The sequence below is a fragment of the Acartia tonsa genome, chromosome 2 (assembly GCF_053477335.1).
Source record: "Acartia tonsa isolate MP-2025a chromosome 2, ASM5347733v1, whole genome shotgun sequence".
Classification (NCBI taxonomy): Eukaryota; Metazoa; Arthropoda; class Copepoda; order Calanoida; family Acartiidae; genus Acartia; species Acartia tonsa.
Window position 1 is genome coordinate 22,726,361 of NC_137261.1, and position 17,258 is coordinate 22,743,618.

The 17,258-nt window shown below is 35.4% G+C and overlaps 1 protein-coding gene across 5 annotated transcripts in view; it reads right to left on the reverse strand.

Moving 5' to 3' along the window:
• LOC145307041 (uncharacterized) overlaps nt 1-17,258 on the reverse strand; it is a 134,767-nt gene that overhangs the window by 18,984 nt on the left and 98,525 nt on the right. For 4 of the 5 annotated variants that reach the window (XM_080149407.1, XM_080149396.1, XM_080149383.1 and 1 more), the window contains 6 exons: nt 13,434-16,612; nt 12,600-13,121; nt 11,856-12,377; nt 9,516-11,429; nt 5,419-5,505; nt 3,609-5,261 (listed from right to left, as the gene is read on the reverse strand). In XM_080149407.1, coding sequence (XP_080005533.1) covers nt 3,609-5,261; nt 5,419-5,505; nt 9,516-11,429; nt 11,856-12,377; nt 12,600-13,121; nt 13,434-16,612 — 7,877 coding nt within the window. The remainder of the gene's footprint in view (nt 1-3,608; nt 5,262-5,418; nt 5,506-9,515; nt 11,430-11,855; nt 12,378-12,599; nt 13,122-13,433; nt 16,613-17,258) is intronic. The other variant, XM_080149390.1, reaches the window with a different exon arrangement.

Sequence of the window (17,258 nt, forward strand, 5' to 3'; positions counted from 1 at the left end):
TGATCGGTTCAGCGGTTAGCGAAATCCTTCGGTACAAACTACAAACATACACAAAGACAAACACACAGACAAACAGACATCCTGTTACTTTAGTATAAGGATAGTTTTTAAGCGTTTACTGTTTCAAACATTTTCTCCAGTAATGTCAATTTTACAGTTTAATATTTTTTAAAAGCATTTCTTTTAGAAGTTTATTTAATTTTTAAAACTCACTTCCATTTTACATCTGGAAACCTAGTATCCCCAAAAATGTAGAAATTATAGTTAAATTCAGGTCGAACTAAATTGTTTATTTATGCCCTTTAGGGGTTGCAATAGCCTGACTAGGAAGGTGAATTTGTAAAAATTACAAGCAGGTAAATATATGAAATTTGGTAAAATTTTGCTAACTGATTATGTAGAAAATTGTAAGAAGTAATTTTTTGAAAGTAGCCACAAGTGAAAAGACTCAAAAAAAACTTCAAAGATTGTTTTTTACAGTAAATTAGACATAATTTTAATCAAAAGAGAATTTTAAATGAAGGAACTCTATAAATGTCTGACTATAATGATTATCTGATAGTTCACTTTCATTACTTTTCTTCTCTATTCATCCCTAAATTTTCCTTCCTTTTTCATTCTTTTTGCTATCTTTTTCGAGTTCCTTTTCTAACCCGTGAAGGAAGCCTGCAGGAAATTCACCGCTCTAGCTGTTGAAAGACTGCCACAAGTAGACCCAATACCCCAAATTTGCAGTCTCCAGCTTCAATAACAAAAAAAGTTATAGCCACGTTGTAATGAAATTTTAGATAGTTGACAATCTTTGAAATTTTTCCAACCCTCATAAAAGAAATTTCAATATTAAATTACAACTGTTAATAGAATCAAAGTTATAAGTAACTGATTTCATTATTACAAAAGAAAAAAAAAATAATAGTCAAAATCTCTCAAAAACTGTAATTTAATTTATGTGATCAATGAAGGTATGTAATTTGAAGAATTACATTTTAGTATTTCAAGCCAATCAGAAGGCTGGATCCGCTCAACAACCAATCATAGCTGAGAATATGTAGATACGAGTAATAGTTTCCATTTTTTTCCGCCAGTATTTTACGATTAAACACAGAAGAAAAACTAATATTTCTTTTAGAGATATTGATTACAAGAAGGTTGACTCGATTTGGTGCAGTAAAATATTAGTTCCCTTATTTTTCTGTTAGGATTTTATCCTTAGTCACTGAAGATCAACAGATATTTTTGAGAAATTTAGACTACGAAAAGTGTTGTTTTTATATATGCCCAAAATAAGCTTACTTAAAGGGATCCTCTGATTATCAAATCTTAAAGGGAGTGTGAACGTAAAAATTTCTCATCTGATTATCAAATCTTAACATTTACTAAGCACATTTCACTACACTGATCAACCAAAAATGTCCTATTCACAAAAATATCCAGAAATAATGCCTTGATTTTATGGTATTTTGAGAGGGAAAAAGGAAAAAACAGGGAAAATCTGAACGTTTTTGTTTTTTATAATGTTTGTAGGGATATTTAACTTGTCATATATAGTTGAAACAATTTACTTACTGTTAAGGATTTATTTTATGCTATAAAATTGCCAATTCGTTTTTTTATAACGTAGTAATTAGGTAATAAAGACATATTTTAAATTCGTATTATTGACAAAACAAGTACCTCACTGTCTACAAAGGGTTGAATCTCATAGGTTATATAAAATAATAATATCCTTTTTTATTGTGTTGAACAATAAATAACCCACTTTGGAGAATTAGTTTACACTTTTATCAGACTGTTTATAAAGAAATATTGCGTCTTTATTATTTACAAATTTGTAATTAAAGGTGGGCGAGAGATGGGCCATTTAAAGTTAATTGGATACTAATAAAAACCTGTTTCTGGCTTTGTTATTGTATTTGGTTTTCAATAAAAAAATATTGCTTATTTTATCAATTTCTAAGTAACTATACATTGGATTAAAGCAAGGATTATGTTAAAAGCCAGCTTAACTGTTAGGAAAAATCTAGAACTATGTGAAAAAGTTTAATTTTAGCTATAATGGGAGAAAAAAGCAATTTAATGCACATTTTATATAATACGGAAAATTTCTTCCTTTCCCCGTACCTTATAAAAATCGTCGGAAAAAGCCATTTTTTTAAGCAAACAAAAGCGCGTTTTGCTCTATCTGTGAGATATTATGAATGAGATAATGTTAAGATTTGATATTAAGATGAGAAAAATTTACGTTCACAGTCCCTTTAACATTTTCTAAGCACATTTCACTACACTAAACAACCAAAAACGTCCTATTAACAAAAATATCCAGGAATAATGCCTTGCTTTTATGGTATTTTGGGAGGGAAAAAGGAAAAAACAGGGAAAATCTGAAGTTTTTGTTTCTTATAATGTTTGTATAATATTTAACTTGTCATATATAGTTGAAACAATTTACTTACTGTTAAGGATTTATTTTATGATATAAAATTGCCAATTAGTTTTTTTATAATGTATTAATTAGATAATAAAGATCTATTTTAAATTCGTATTATTGACAAAAAAATACCTCACTGCCTACAAAGGGTTGCATCTCAGAAGTTATTTAAAATAATAATATACTTTTATTGTGTTGGACAATAAAAAACCCACTTTGGAGAATTAGTTTACAATTTTATCAGACTGTTTATAAAGAAATATTGCACCTTTATTATTTACAAATTTGTAATAAAAGGTGGGTGAGAGATGGGCCATCTAAAGTTACATAGATACTAATAAAAAAACCTGTTTCTAGCTTTGTTATTGTATTTGGTTTTCAATGAAAAATATTGACTATTTTATCAATTTTTAAGTAACTATACATATGTTTAAAGCAAGGATTATGTTAAAAGTCAGCTTAACCGTTGGGAAAAATAGAGAACTATGTCAAAAAGTTTAGTTTTAGCTATAGAAGGAAAAAAAGACAATTAACTGCACATTTATATAGTCCGGAAATTTTTTCCCACATCTTGGACATAGTAAAAATCGGCGGAAAAGCCGTTTTTTAAGGAAACGAGAGACATTTTGCCCTATATTTGAGATTATATGAATGAGATGATGTTAAGGTTTGATAATCTGATGAGAAATTTTCTCGTTCACAGTCCCTTTAATAAAATTTCTAATATAGAGGTTTAGAAATGTTTAAAAGATGTTTAGCTCTCTAAGTTGTTTTTTTTAAATACCTATAATTTTTGTTATTAACGCTGCAGACTTAAAATTAAGGTTATTGGGTCTGTCTGTGTCAGTCTTTCAGCATACTACAGTTTATTTTCTGCAGGCTTCCTTTAAGTAATAATATCTTATCTGATTCATCATTGTTTTATTTCAACTATATTTTTGAATATTTAATTTAGAAAACAAGGCAACATTTAAAACAATAATTATTAGCAAAAGGAAAATAAATGATTAGTTCTTAACTAGCTAAATTCTAAATACGTTTTAAAATATCTTTTGCACAATTTAATAATAATGAATTATGGGGTTGAAATGAAATAACAGGATGGAATATTTAGTATTAATCTACATAACATGCAACAATGTTAATTTTTCTTCTTTAATATATGTCTAAGCATTTTTACCTGGAGCCCAAGTTTGATCAGGTCTCTTCTGGAATTCTCCTTCAGGTTGAAGATTATCTCCTCTCTTTACAATATTGGCTCTTTCTCCAGGAGCCCAGGTTTTATCTGGTCTCTTCTGGAATTCTCCTTCAGGTTGAAGATTATCTCCTCTCTTAACAATATTGGCTCTTTCTCCAGGAGCCCATGTCTCATCAGGTCTCTTCTGGAATTCTCCTTCAGGTTGAAGATTGTCTCCTCTTTTAACAATATTTGCTCTTTCTCCTGGAGCCCAGGTTTGGTCTGGTCTCTTCTGAAATTCTCCCGCAGGTTGAAGGTTATCTCCTCTCTTCACAATATTAGCTCTTTCTCCAGGAGCCCATGTCTCATCAGGTCTTCTAGAAAATTCACCTTCAGGTTGAAGATTATCTCCTCTTTTGACAATATTAGCTCTTTCTCCAGGAGCCCAGGTTTGATCTGGTCTCTTCTGGAATTCACCTTCCGGTTGAAGATTATCTCCTCTCTTCACAATATTGGCTCTTTCTCCAGGAGCCCATGTCTCATCAGGTCTTCTAGAAAATTCACCTTCAGGTTGAAGATTATCTCCTCTTTTGACAATATTAGCTCTTTCTCCAGGAGCCCAGGTTTGGTCTGGTCTTTTCTGAAATTCTCCTTCAGGTTGAAGATTATCTCCTCTCTTAACAATGTTAGCTCTTTCTCCAGGAGCCCAAATTTGATCTGGTCTCCTCTGGAATTCTCCTTCAGGTTGAAGATTATCTCCTCTCTTTACAATATTGGCTCTTTCTCCAGGAGCCCAGGTTTGATCTGGTCTCTTCTGGAATTCTCCTTCAGGTTGAAGATTATCTCCTCTTTTGACTATGTTGGCTCTTTCACCTGGAGCCCATGTCTCATCAGGTCTTCTAGAAAATTCACCTTCAGGTTGAAGATTATCTCCTCTTTTGACAATATTGGCTCTTTCTCCAGGAGCCCAGGTCTGATCTGGTCTCTTCTGGAATTCACCTTCAGGTTGAAGATTATCCCCTCTCTTGACAATATTGGCTCTTTCTCCTGGAGCCCAGGTTTGATCTGGTCTTTTCTGGAATTCTCCTTCAGGTTGAAGATTGTCTCCTCTTTTGACAATATTAGCTCTTTCTCCAGGAGCCCAAGTTTGATCTGGTCTCTTCTGAAATTCACCTTCAGGTTGGAGATTATCACCTCTCTTGACAATATTGGCTCTCTCTCCAGGAGCCCAGGTTTGATCTGGTCTTCTCTGGAATTCTCCTTCTGGTTGAAGATTGTCTCCTCTTTTGACTATGTTGGCTCTTTCTCCAGGAGCCCAGGTTTCATCAGGACTCTTCTGGAATTCTCCTTCAGGTTGAAGATTATCTCCTCTCTTTACAATATTGGTTCTTTCTCCTGGAGCCCAGGTTTGATCTGGTCTTTTCTGGAATTCTCCTTCTGGTTGAAGATTGTCTCCTCTTTTGACTATGTTTGCTCTTTCTCCCGGAGCCCAGGTTTGATCTGGTCTTCTAGAGAATTCTCCTTCAGGTTGAAGATTATCTCCTCTTTTGACTATGTTAGCTCTTTCTCCCGGAGCCCAGGTTTGATCTGGTCTCTTTTGGAATTCACCTTCAGGTTGAAGATTATCTCCTCTCTTTACAATGTTAGCTCTTTCTCCTAAAACAAGTGTTAGTTTGAGCATGCTTTTATCTTTATTTTATGATGATAATAATGATCTTCAAATTTATAAAACTCATGCTAAATTTTATTAATTGAAAGAATATAAAAAATGTTTGATTAATTTTTTAAAATTATTTAAAAATAAGTTTCCTACCTGGAGCCCAAGTTTGATCCGGTCTTTTCTGGAATTCTCCTTCAGGTTGAAGATTATCTCCTCTCTTTACAATATTGGCTCTTTCTCCTAAAATATAACACTTTTCTTGAAATCGATAACCAAATATATTTCATATTTTAAAAGAAAAAGAAAAAATTATTTTAAGTGGGTTGATTTTAATTTTTTCTTTTCTTTTAAATAAATCTTAAAGGGTGAGGGGATTTTTTTATAGGAAAAAAATACCTTGGTTGTGGTACCCTCCCACAAAATACTCATAAATCTTCCAACGACCTATGAGAATCTACCCTGTAAAAGATACTATATCGGTTCAGTAAATAGCGAGAACCTCTAGGTACAGAGAAACATCCAGTTTTGTTATCATAAGAAATATTAACACATTTGTAGATTTTTAGATTGATTAGGCTTAGCAAGACATAAAAACCCATTTTCTAGCTATCTATAATACAAAGTAGAACGATGTCTGTCCGTCTGTCCGTATGTCTGTCCGTCCGTCCCTTAAGATCTCGGTAACCACTGAACCGATCGGATTCTACTCTTCAGGGTATCTACCTATTGGTCCTGTGGTGGTTTTAAGCTATTTTCTTGGGGGGTGGGACACCCCCAACCCCCCCAAAAACAAAAAAAATCCCCCCCATTTTTTTTTGTAAGAAATATCCTTGGTCCTTTGTAGAAGATTCCTTTGTGGAAGATTTCCTTGGTCCTTCTTATTATTTTTTTTTTTTACAAATTTCACCTTACACTTTTTTTACCATCTCTTGGGGCAAAGCCCCTAGAGGCTAGGGGCGAAGCCGCTAGTAATATATATAGCAAAAGTTAGAATTATTCATTGAATTACTTTGACGGACCCGCGACTGTGGCTTAAAGGGAGTGTGAACGTAATAATTTCTCATCTGATTATTAAATCTTAACATTTTCTAAGCACATTTCACTACACTGATCAACCAAAAACGTCCTATTAACAAAAATATCCAGGAATAATGCCTTGATTTTATGGTATTTTGGGAGGGAAAAAGGAAAAAACAGGGAAAATCTGAACGTTTATGTTTCTTATAATGTTTGTAGGGATATTTAACGTGTCATATATAGTTGAAACAATTTACTTACTGTTAAGGATTTATTTTATGATATAAAATTGCTAATTAGTTTTTTTATAACGTAGTAATTAGGTAATAAAGACCTATTTTAAATTCGTATTATTGACAAAAAAAATACCTCACTGTCTACAAAGGGTTGAATCTCATAGGTTATTTAAAATAATAATATCCTTTTTTATTGTGTTGGACAATAAACAATAAATAACCCACTTTGGAGAATTAGTTTACACTTTTATCAGACTGTTTATGAGGAAATATTGCGCCTTTATTATATACAAATTTGTAATTAAAGGTGGGCGAGAGATGGGCCATCTAAAGTTAATTGGATACTAATAAAAAACCTGTTTCTAGATTTGTTATTGTATTGTTATAAAAAATATTGCTTATTTTATCAATTTCTAAGTAACTATACATTGGTTTAAAGCAAGAATTATGTTAAAAGTCAGCTTAACCGTTAGGAAAAATCAAGAACTATGTGAAAAAGTTTAATTTTAGCTATAATGGGAGGAAAAGGCAATTTAATGCACATTTTATATAATACAGAAAATTTCTTCCTTTCCCTTTACCTTATAAAAATCGTCGGAAAAAGCTGTTTTTAAGCAAACAAAAGCGCGTTTTGCTCTATCTGTGAGATATTATGAATGAGATAATGTTAAGATTTGATATTAAGATGAGAAAAATTTACGTTCACAGTCCCTTTAAAGAGACTGTACGCAAAAAAATTTCTCATCAGATTATCAAACTTAACATATTCTCATTCTCAAAGAAAATGCAACACAGGTTCTTTGTTTCCTTTAATAAGTGCTTTTTACGCCGATTTTTTATGAAGCCAAAATTAGAAAAAAATATTTAAATGTGTAATTAATTGTGTTCTTTTCAACAGTCCAATAAAAGTTTAATCAAAATATTCCAAATGGGTTATTTACGGTCCAGCACAAAAAGAAAGGATTTTATCATCTTAAAGGAACCCTGCAAGTAACACAACGCTTTAACTGCTGAAAGACTGCCACAAGTAGACCCAGTACCCCAAATTTGAAGCTTTCAGCTTCAATAACAAAAAAGTTCTAGGCATTTCAAAATTACATTTTATTTACAATGAAAATTTTTAAAGATTTTCATTGCTAATAAAAGAAATTTCAATATGAAATTACGTTGCCTAGACACAAAATTATAACCTTATTTTTGTAAGAAACTTAGGTTGCTGGTAACTGATCATTTTTTTACAATAAAAACACCACTTTTCATAGTCAAAATATCTGAAAAAATTCGGTTTAATTTGCACTTGTAAGCGTAAAATCTTAGCGGAAACAAATGAAACTATAATTTAATCTGAGCTGTGCTTGGTCGTTGAGCTGATTCAGCCTTCTGATTGGCTGGAAATTGTACAGTACTCTCAGTACGACGTAGGTTAAACTGAACTTTTTAAAATGATTTTGACTATAAAAATGGGTATTTTTATTTTAAAAATATAATTAGTTACTGGCAACCTAAAGGGGTAGTTTTACGAAATGCATTTGAACTTATTTTAGTGAACCGCATATTTTATCCTGGTTAAATGGTTAAACTACATTTATATGGCATATATTTGAAAAAATTTCAATTTTCTACCACATAGTTTTTGAAATATCAAGACTTGAAAATCGTCTTTTTAAATTGCATATATCACAAAAAGACAATTTTCAGGTCTTGATATTTTAAAAACTACGTGGTAGAAAATTGAATTTATTTCAAATATATGCTATTTAAATGTAGTTTACCCCATTAACTAAGAAAAAATATGCGGTTCACTAAATTAAGTTCAAATGCATTTCGTGAAACTACCCCTTTAGGACAAAAATAAGCTTATAATTTTGTTTCTGGGCTACGTACCTAGTTAATTTAAAAGTTTTTAACATGAGCATTAAAATTTTGATTGTACATAAAATATCATTTTAAAATGCCTACAGCTTTTTTGTTATTAAAGCTGAAAGCTTCAAATTTGGGGTATTGGATCTACTTGTGGCAGTCTTTTTGCAGTTTGATCAGTGTATTTCTTCCACGGTTCTTTTAAATAACCTCTGAGATTCTTCCCTTTGGAATTATTTTATCAATAATGCAAATTTAAAATAGATCTTTTTTACTATAATGCAGCGTTATAAAACCATGAATTGTCAATTTTAAATCATAAAATAAAATCTTAACAGTTATTAATTTGATTCTACTATAATGACTATAAAATATCCCTAGAAACATTATAATAAACAAAAAAGTTCATATTTTCCGAGTTTTTCCATTTTTTCCTCTCAAAATGCCGCAAAATCAAGACATAAATTCTCACTGTCTACAAAGGGTTATATTTCAGAGGTTATTTAAAATGATAATATTCTTTTTTTATTATGTCGGACAATAAACAACCCACTTATTTAGATATTTAGATTACACTTTTATCAGACTTTTATTAAGAAATATTACACCTTTCTTATTTTTAAATTTGTAATCAAAAGTGGGAGAGAGATGGGCCAACTTAAGTTACTTGGTTATTGATAAATAAACCTGTTTTTAGCTTTGTTATTGTATATGATATTAAATAAAAAGTATTGCTTATTTTATCAATTTCCAATTAACTATAAATTGGTTAAAGGCAATGATGATGTAAAAAGTAGGCCCAACAGTTAGAAAAAAAGGGAACAATGTCAAAAAGTTTAGTTTTATCTATAAACAGATAAAAAGACAATTAATTGCATATCTATATACTCCGGAAAAATTTCTCCCAATCTTGGATTTAGTATAAAAAAGCCGTTTTTTTTTACAGGAAACGAGAGCCCGTTTGGCCCTATCTTTGAGATTATATGAAAGAGATGATGTTAAGGTTTGATAATCTGATGAGAAATTTATTCCTTCACAGTCCCTTTCATACTTTAGATTAAATAGAGTGAGGTATTTGATAGGGGAAAAAATATCAGATGAAAGACTGCATTAAATATCAATCGGCTAAAAAAATACCTGGAGCCCAAATTTGATCTGGTCTTCTCTGAAATTCACCTTCAGGTTGAAGATTATCTCCTCTTCTTACAATGTTTGCTCTTTCTCCTGGAGCCCAAATTTGATCTGGTCTTCTAGAAAATTCTCCTTCAGGTTGAAGATTATCTCCTCTCTTTACAATGTTGGCCCTTTCTCCGGGAGCCCAGGTTTGATCTGGTCTTTTCTGGAATTCTCCTTCAGGTTGAAGATTATCTCCTCTTTTGACTATGTTGGCTCTTTCTCCTGGAGCCCATGTCTCATCAGGTCTTCTAGAAAATTCTCCTTCGGGTTGAAGATTATCTCCTCTCTTCACAATATTGGCTCTTTCTCCAGGAGCCCAGGTTTGATCTGGTCTTTTCTGGAATTCTCCTTCAGGTTGAAGGTTGTCTCCTCTCTTTACAATATTGGCTCTTTCTCCAGGAGCCCAGGTTTGATCAGGTCTTTTCTGGAATTCTCCTTCAGGTTGAAGATTATCTCCTCTTTTGACAATATTGGCTCTTTCTCCAGGAGCCCAGGTTTGATCTGGTCTCTTCTGGAATTCTCCTTCAGGTTGGAGATTATCCCCTCTCTTGACAATATTGGCTCTTTCTCCTGGAGCCCATGTCTCGTCAGGTCTTCTAGAAAATTCTCCTTCAGGTTGAAGATTATCTCCTCTCTTAACAATGTTAGCCCTTTCTCCGGGAGCCCAGGTTTGATCAGGTCTCTTTTGGAATTCTCCTTCTGGTTGGAGATTATCTCCTCTCTTAACAATATTTGCCCTCTCTCCGGGTGCCCAGGTTTGATCTGGTCTCTTTTGGAATTCACCTTCAGGTTGAAGATTGTCACCTCTCTTAACAATGTTAGCCCTTTCTCCAGGAGCCCAGGTTTGATCTGGTCTTCTCTGAAATTCTCCTTCAGGTTGAAGATTGTCTCCTCTCTTTACAATATTTGCCCTTTCTCCAGGAGCCCAAGTTTGATCTAGTCTTTTCTGGAATTCTCCTTCAGGTTGAAGATTATCTCCTCTTTTGACTATGTTGGCTCTTTCTCCTGGAGCCCATGTCTCATCAGGTCTTCTAGAAAATTCTCCTTCGGGTTGAAGATTATCTCCTCTCTTAACAATGTTAGCCCTTTCTCCGGGAGCCCAAGTTTGATCTGGTCTTTTTTGGAATTCACCTTCAGGTTGAAGATTATCTCCTCTCTTTACAATGTTAGCCCTTTCTCCTGGAGCCCAGGTCTCATCAGGTCTTCTAGAGAATTCTCCTTCAGGTTGAAGATTATCTCCTCTCTTTACAATATTGGCTCTTTCTCCAGGAGCCCAGGTTTGATCTGGTCTTTTCTGGAATTCTCCTTCAGGTTGAAGATTGTCTCCTCTTTTGACTATGTTGGCTCTTTCTCCAGGAGCCCAGGTTTGATCTGGTCTCTTCTGGAATTCACCTTCAGGTTGAAGATTATCTCCTCTCTTAACAATGTTAGCCCTTTCTCCAGGAGCCCAGATTTGATCTGGTCTTTTTTGGAATTCACCTTCAGGTTGAAGATTATCTCCTCTCTTTACAATGTTAGCCCTTTCTCCTGGAGCCCAGGTCTCATCAGGTCTTCTAGAGAATTCTCCTTCAGGTTGAAGATTATCTCCTCTCTTAACAATATTGGCTCTTTCTCCAGGAGCCCAGGTTTGATCTGGTCTTTTCTGGAATTCTCCTTCAGGTTGAAGATTGTCTCCTCTTTTGACTATGTTGGCTCTTTCTCCAGGAGCCCAGGTTTGATCTGGTCTCTTCTGGAATTCACCTTCAGGTTGGAGATTATCTCCTCTCTTTACAATGTTGGCTCTTTCTCCAGGAGCCCAGGTTTGATCTGATCTCTTCTGGAATTCTCCTTCAGGTTGTAGATTATCTCCCCTCTTAACTATGTTTGCTCTTTCACCTGAAAAATGTGTTAGTTGAAACATGCTTTTTGTGCAACTAAATAATAATTGTGTGATTTATGGCTAATTAAAAATAATGCTAATGCATAAATGCTATTTCTAAAGACTTTCCTAAAGGAATTGGTCTAAAACTATAAAAATGTAAATGTAATGAAAATGGTATGGTATTCTAAAGTTGGTATTGAAATTTGGTCATGCATAAAATCTTTAAATGCTGGCAAAATGAAAAAGAAACAAGTTCTACTTGAATATTCAATCTATCATTACTTATTATAATTCTAAATACATTAATTTTAATCATAATGCTATTTATAAAGAATGTCCCAAAAATAATTATACCTAAAATGATGACTAACATTTTGTTTTAGAAGTAAAATATTTTTGGAGCTACCTTTATAAACATTCCTGTAAAGAAAATTTTCTACCTGGGGCCCACTTTTCATCTGGTCTCCTTTGGAATTCACCTTCAGGTTGAAGATTGTCTCCTCTCTTTACAATATTGGCTCTTTCTCCAGGAGCCCAGGTTTGATCTGGTCTCTTCTGGAATTCACCTTCAGGTTGAAGATTGTCTCCTCTCTTTACAATATTGGCTCTTTCTCCAGGAGCCCAGGTTTGATCTGGTCTCTTCTGGAATTCTCCTTCAGGTTGAAGATTATCTCCTCTCTTCACAATATTTGCTCTTTCTCCAGGAGCCCAGGTTTGATCTGATCTTTTCTGGAATTCACCTTCAGGTTGGAGATTATCTCCTCTCTTCACAACACTAGCTCTTTCTCCAGGAGCCCAGGTTTGATCAGGTCTTTTCTGGAATTCTCCTTCAGGTTGAAGATTATCTCCTCTCTTTACAATGTTTGCTCTTTCTCCAGGAGCCCATTGTTGATCAGGTCTTTTTTGGAATTCTCCTTCAGGTTGAAGATTATCTCCTCTCCTTACAATATTAGCTCTTTCTCCTAAAAGGAAATATTCATTCAGTCGGGCAAAAATAAGTAAACAAATAGGTTGGATTTTAAAAGGTACAAATAATTATACTATAAACTATTTTATTTTATCTAATAGATTAATTTGATCTTCAAATTGTCCTAATAATAAAAATTACACAAATTTTATATAATATAATATAAAGGTAAATAATAAGTGGTCCTAAAAAAATTATTCTCAAATTAATGATGTACCTGGTGCCCAGGTTTGATCTGGTCTCTTCTGGAATTCTCCTTCAGGTTGAAGATTATCTCCTCTCTTTACAATATTTGCTCTTTCTCCTGGAGCCCAGGTTTGATCTGGTCTCTTCTGGAATTCACCTTCGGGTTGAAGATTATCTCCTCTCTTTACAATATTAGCTCTTTCTCCAGGAGCCCATATCTCATCATGTCTTTTCTGGAATTCTCCTTCAGAATGAAGATTATCTGCTCTCTTCACAATGTTTGCTCTTTCTCCAGGAGCCCAGGTTTGATCAGGTCTCTTCTGGAATTCACCTTCAGTTTGAAGATTATCTCCTCTCTTCACAATATTGGCTCTTTCTCCAGGAGCCCAGGTTTGATCTGGTCTCTTCTGGAATTCTCCTTCAGAATGAAGATTATCTCCTCTCTTTACAATATTTGCTCTTTCTCCAGGAGCCCAGGTTTGATCTGGTCTCTTCTGGAATTCTCCCTCAGGTTGAAGATTATCTCCTCTCTTTACAATATTAGCTCTTTCTCCTATAAAATGGGTCATTTGAACTAAGCTTAATGTTATTGCTAAAATATTTATCAATCTAAATATAAAATCTACTTTGACTTTCTTTCTTGTTATTTAATGTATTCAAAATTTAATGTGGATAGAAATGTTCTAGTATCAATGAAATTTAAATCAAATCTTTTTTTTATAATAATACCTAGATATGTTAAATTATATTACCACCCATTGTCATTTACCTGACATCATTCAAAAAATATTTGAAATTAATTTTTTAATGCAAAATTTAATAAGTTTCATTATTGAAATAAAGTTATGAGTAAAATATTTCCTACCTGGAGCCCATTTTTCATCAGGTCTTCTTGAGAATTCACCTTCAGGTCTTAAATTATCATCTCTCTTAATTGTATCAGCTCTTTCTCCTGGGGCCCATTTCTGATCAGGCCTTTGTTCAAAAGCTCCTTCTGGTCGAAGATTATCATCCCGCTTTACAATTCCTGCTCTTTCACCTGGAGCCCAGGTTTGATCTGGTCTTTTCTGGAACTCTCCTTCAGGTTGAAGATTGTCTCCTCTCTTTACAATGTTTGCTCGTTCTCCAGGAGCCCAGTTTTGATCTGGTCTCTTTTGGAATTCTCCTTCTGGTTGAAGATTATCTCCTCTCTTTACAATATTTGCTCTTTCTCCTGGAGCCCAGGTTTGATCTGGTCTCTTCTGGAATTCACCTTCAGGTTGAAGATTATCTCCTCTCTTCACAATATTTGCTCTTTCTCCAGGAGCCCAGGTTTGATCTGGTCTTTTCTGGAATTCCCCTTCTGTATGAAGATTATCTCCTCTCTTAACAATATTTGCCCTCTCTCCTGGTGCCCAGGTTTGATCTGGTCTCTTATGAAATTCACCTTCAGGTTGAAGATTATCTCCTCTCTTCACAATATTGGCTCTTTCTCCAGGAGCCCAGGTTTGATCAGGTCTCTTCTGGAATTCACCTTCAGGTTGAAGATTGTCTCCTCTCTTTACAATGTTTGCTCTTTCTCCAGGAGCCCAGGTTTGATCTGGTCTTTTCTGGAATTCTCCCTCTGTATGAAGATTATCTCTTCTCTTCACAATATTAGCTCTTTCTCCAGGAGCCCAGGTTTGATCTGGTCTCTTATGAAATTCACCTTCAGGTTTAAGGTTATCATCTCTCTTAATTGTATCAGCTCTTTCTCCTGGAGCCCACTTCTGATCAGGTCTCTTTTCAAAAGCACCTTCAGGTTTAAGGTTGTCATCTCTTTTAACAATACCAGCTCTTTCTCCAGGAGCCCAGGTTTGGTCTGGTCTCTTCTGGAACTCTCCTTCTGTATGTAAATTATCAGGATGTTTAGATATGGCTGCTCTTTCTCCAGGAGCCCATTTCTGATCTGGTCTCTTTTGGAATTCTCCTTCGGGTCTAAGATTATCATCTCTTTTGACCATATCAGCTCTTTCTCCCGGAGCCCATTTCTGATCTGGTCTTTTCTGAAACTCACCTTCTGTATGAAGATTATCAGGATGCTTGGAAATAGCAGCTCTTTCTCCTGGAGCCCATTTTTGATCTAGTCTCTTTTGGAATTCCCCTTCGGGTCTAAGATTATCATCTCTCTTGACCATATCAGCTCTTTCTCCCGGAGCCCATTTCTGATCTGGTCTCTTTTGGAATTCACCTTCTGTATGGAGATTATCAGGATGCTTGGAAATAGAAGCTCTTTCTCCTGGAGCCCAGGTTTGGTCTGGTCTCTTTTGGAACTCTCCCTCTGTGTGTAAATTATCTGGATGTTTCGATATAGCTGCTCTCTCTCCAGGAGCCCATTTCTGATCTGGTCTTTTCTGGAACTCTCCCTCTGTGTGTAAATTATCAGGATGCTTGGAAATAGCAGCTCTTTCACCTGGAGCCCATTTTTGATCTGGTCTCTTATGAAATTCACCTTCTGGTTTAAGGTTATCATCCCTCTTCACCATATCAGCTCTTTCTCCAGGAGCCCATTTCTGGTCTGGTCTCTTCTGGAACTCTCCCTCTGTGTGTAAATTATCAGGATGCTTGGAAATAGCAGCTCTTTCTCCAGGAGCCCAGGTTTGATCTGGTCTTTTCTGGAACTCACCTTCTGTATGAAGATTATCAGGATGCTTGGAAATAGCAGCCCTTTCTCCTGGAGCCCATTTCTGATCTGGTCTCTTTTGGAACTCTCCCTCTGTATGTAAATTATCAGGATGCTTGGAAATAGCAGCTCTTTCTCCCGGAGCCCATTTTTGATCTGGTCTCTTATGAAATTCACCTTCTGGTTTAAGGTTATCATCCCTCTTCACCATATCAGCTCTTTCTCCCGGAGCCCATTTATTTTGAGACCTTTTATAGAAATCACCTTCCATGTGAAGGTTATCACCTGGTTTAACGACATTTGCTCTATCACCAGGCGCCCATGTTTGTTGAGCTCTTTTCTGGAAATCACCCTGTAATGCCAGGTTATCGTCATGTCTGATAACATTTGCTCTTTCACCCGGAGCCCACTTCTGGTCTGGTCGTTTGTAGAACTCTCCCTCAGGATGGAGGTTATCATCCCTACGGACCATGTCAGCACGTTCACCTGGAGCCCACCTGTCTTTTGGCCGCTTATAGAAATCTCCTTCTGGTTGGAGGTTATCTGGTTGCTTGACTACACTGGCTCTTTCGCCAGGTACCCATCTATCAGCAGATCTTCGCATAAATTCACCCTGTTGCTGCAAGTTGTCATGAGGTTTTACAACATCAGCTCGTTGGCCAGGACTCCACTTTTCAACTGGCCTCTTGTAAAATTCACCCTCTTGGGCAAGATTGTCTGAGTGTTTAACAACTTGAGCACGTTCTCCTGGATTCCAGGTATCCTGAGCTCTTTTCATAAAATCACCTTCTGGTCTGAGGTTGTCATCATGGCGGATAACTTTTCTTTGGTCAGCAGGCAACCACTTGCTTACTGGTCTCTTTTCAAAATCACCTTGAGGTTTGAGGTTATCATCATGCTTGACAACAGTGGCTCTCTCTCCTGGTGCCCACACAGCCGATGGTTTCTTGTAGAACTCACCCTCAACATTAAGGTTATCTGTCTGCCTGACTGGTTGGGAACGTTCTCCTGGCACCCACTTGGCTTCTGGACGCTTTTCAAACTGGCCTTCTGGCCTAAGATTGTCAGCCTGCCTGACTGGATCAGATCGTAGGCCAGGCGTCCATTTTTCTGGTGATCTGCGAATAAAATCACCTTCAGGTCTTAGGTTATCTCCGTGCTTGATAAGATCTGCCCGTTCACCTGGCTTCCACTTTTCTGGCTGCCGACTCAGGAAATTTCCCTCTGGCTTCAGATTATCACCATGTTTTACAATTTGTGATCTTTCTCCAGGGGCCCAGACAGCCGGGGCCCTGCCCTCAAAGTCTCCTTCAGGCCTAAGGTTGCCAACTTGTCTGACAACTTGAGCTCTGTCTCCCTGGTGCCAGACCGCCTCCTGGCGCTTTTCAAATTGTCCTTCAAGTCTAAAATAAAATAAATATATTATGATTGGATATAGTCTTTTTCGGGGCAACGCCTCTTAAGGGGCGATTCCTCATATTTTCACAGTAGCTTTTTTATAGGTTAGGTTAGGTTTGCCTCACAGGGTTAGAGGCCCCCGGGCCTGCAGGGGCAATAAATAGGAAAAAGCTACGGTGAAAATACGACGAATCGCCCCTTAAGGGGCGTTGCAATGAAAGGGACTATACCCTTATGATTTTTTATGAATTGTAAATTTTGATTCTATTTTATTTTGCTTGCAAGAAAATCATTGACAAACTTGCAAAAAAACAAATTGCAAAATATTGTCTATAGGAAAAAACAAATCATGAAACAAGGAACCATAAAAACAAGATTACTTTAATCAAAGTCATTCGGAAGATATTAAATAAATCAAATGAATGGCTCTTGACATTATAAATTTTGTTTAAAAATGTAACTAAAATAATAGCTCTTAATTGGATTTAAAGGTTTACAACTAATTGACAATATTTTCAAATTGACAGAAAATTAAGCTAAAGGAAATCAAAGTTTTATAGAAAACCCTTTGAAAAATCCAAACGAAAATGGGAAATTGTAAAGCAAAAGAGGCAATAAATATCTTGTGAAAACGAACATGATTGGCATAAT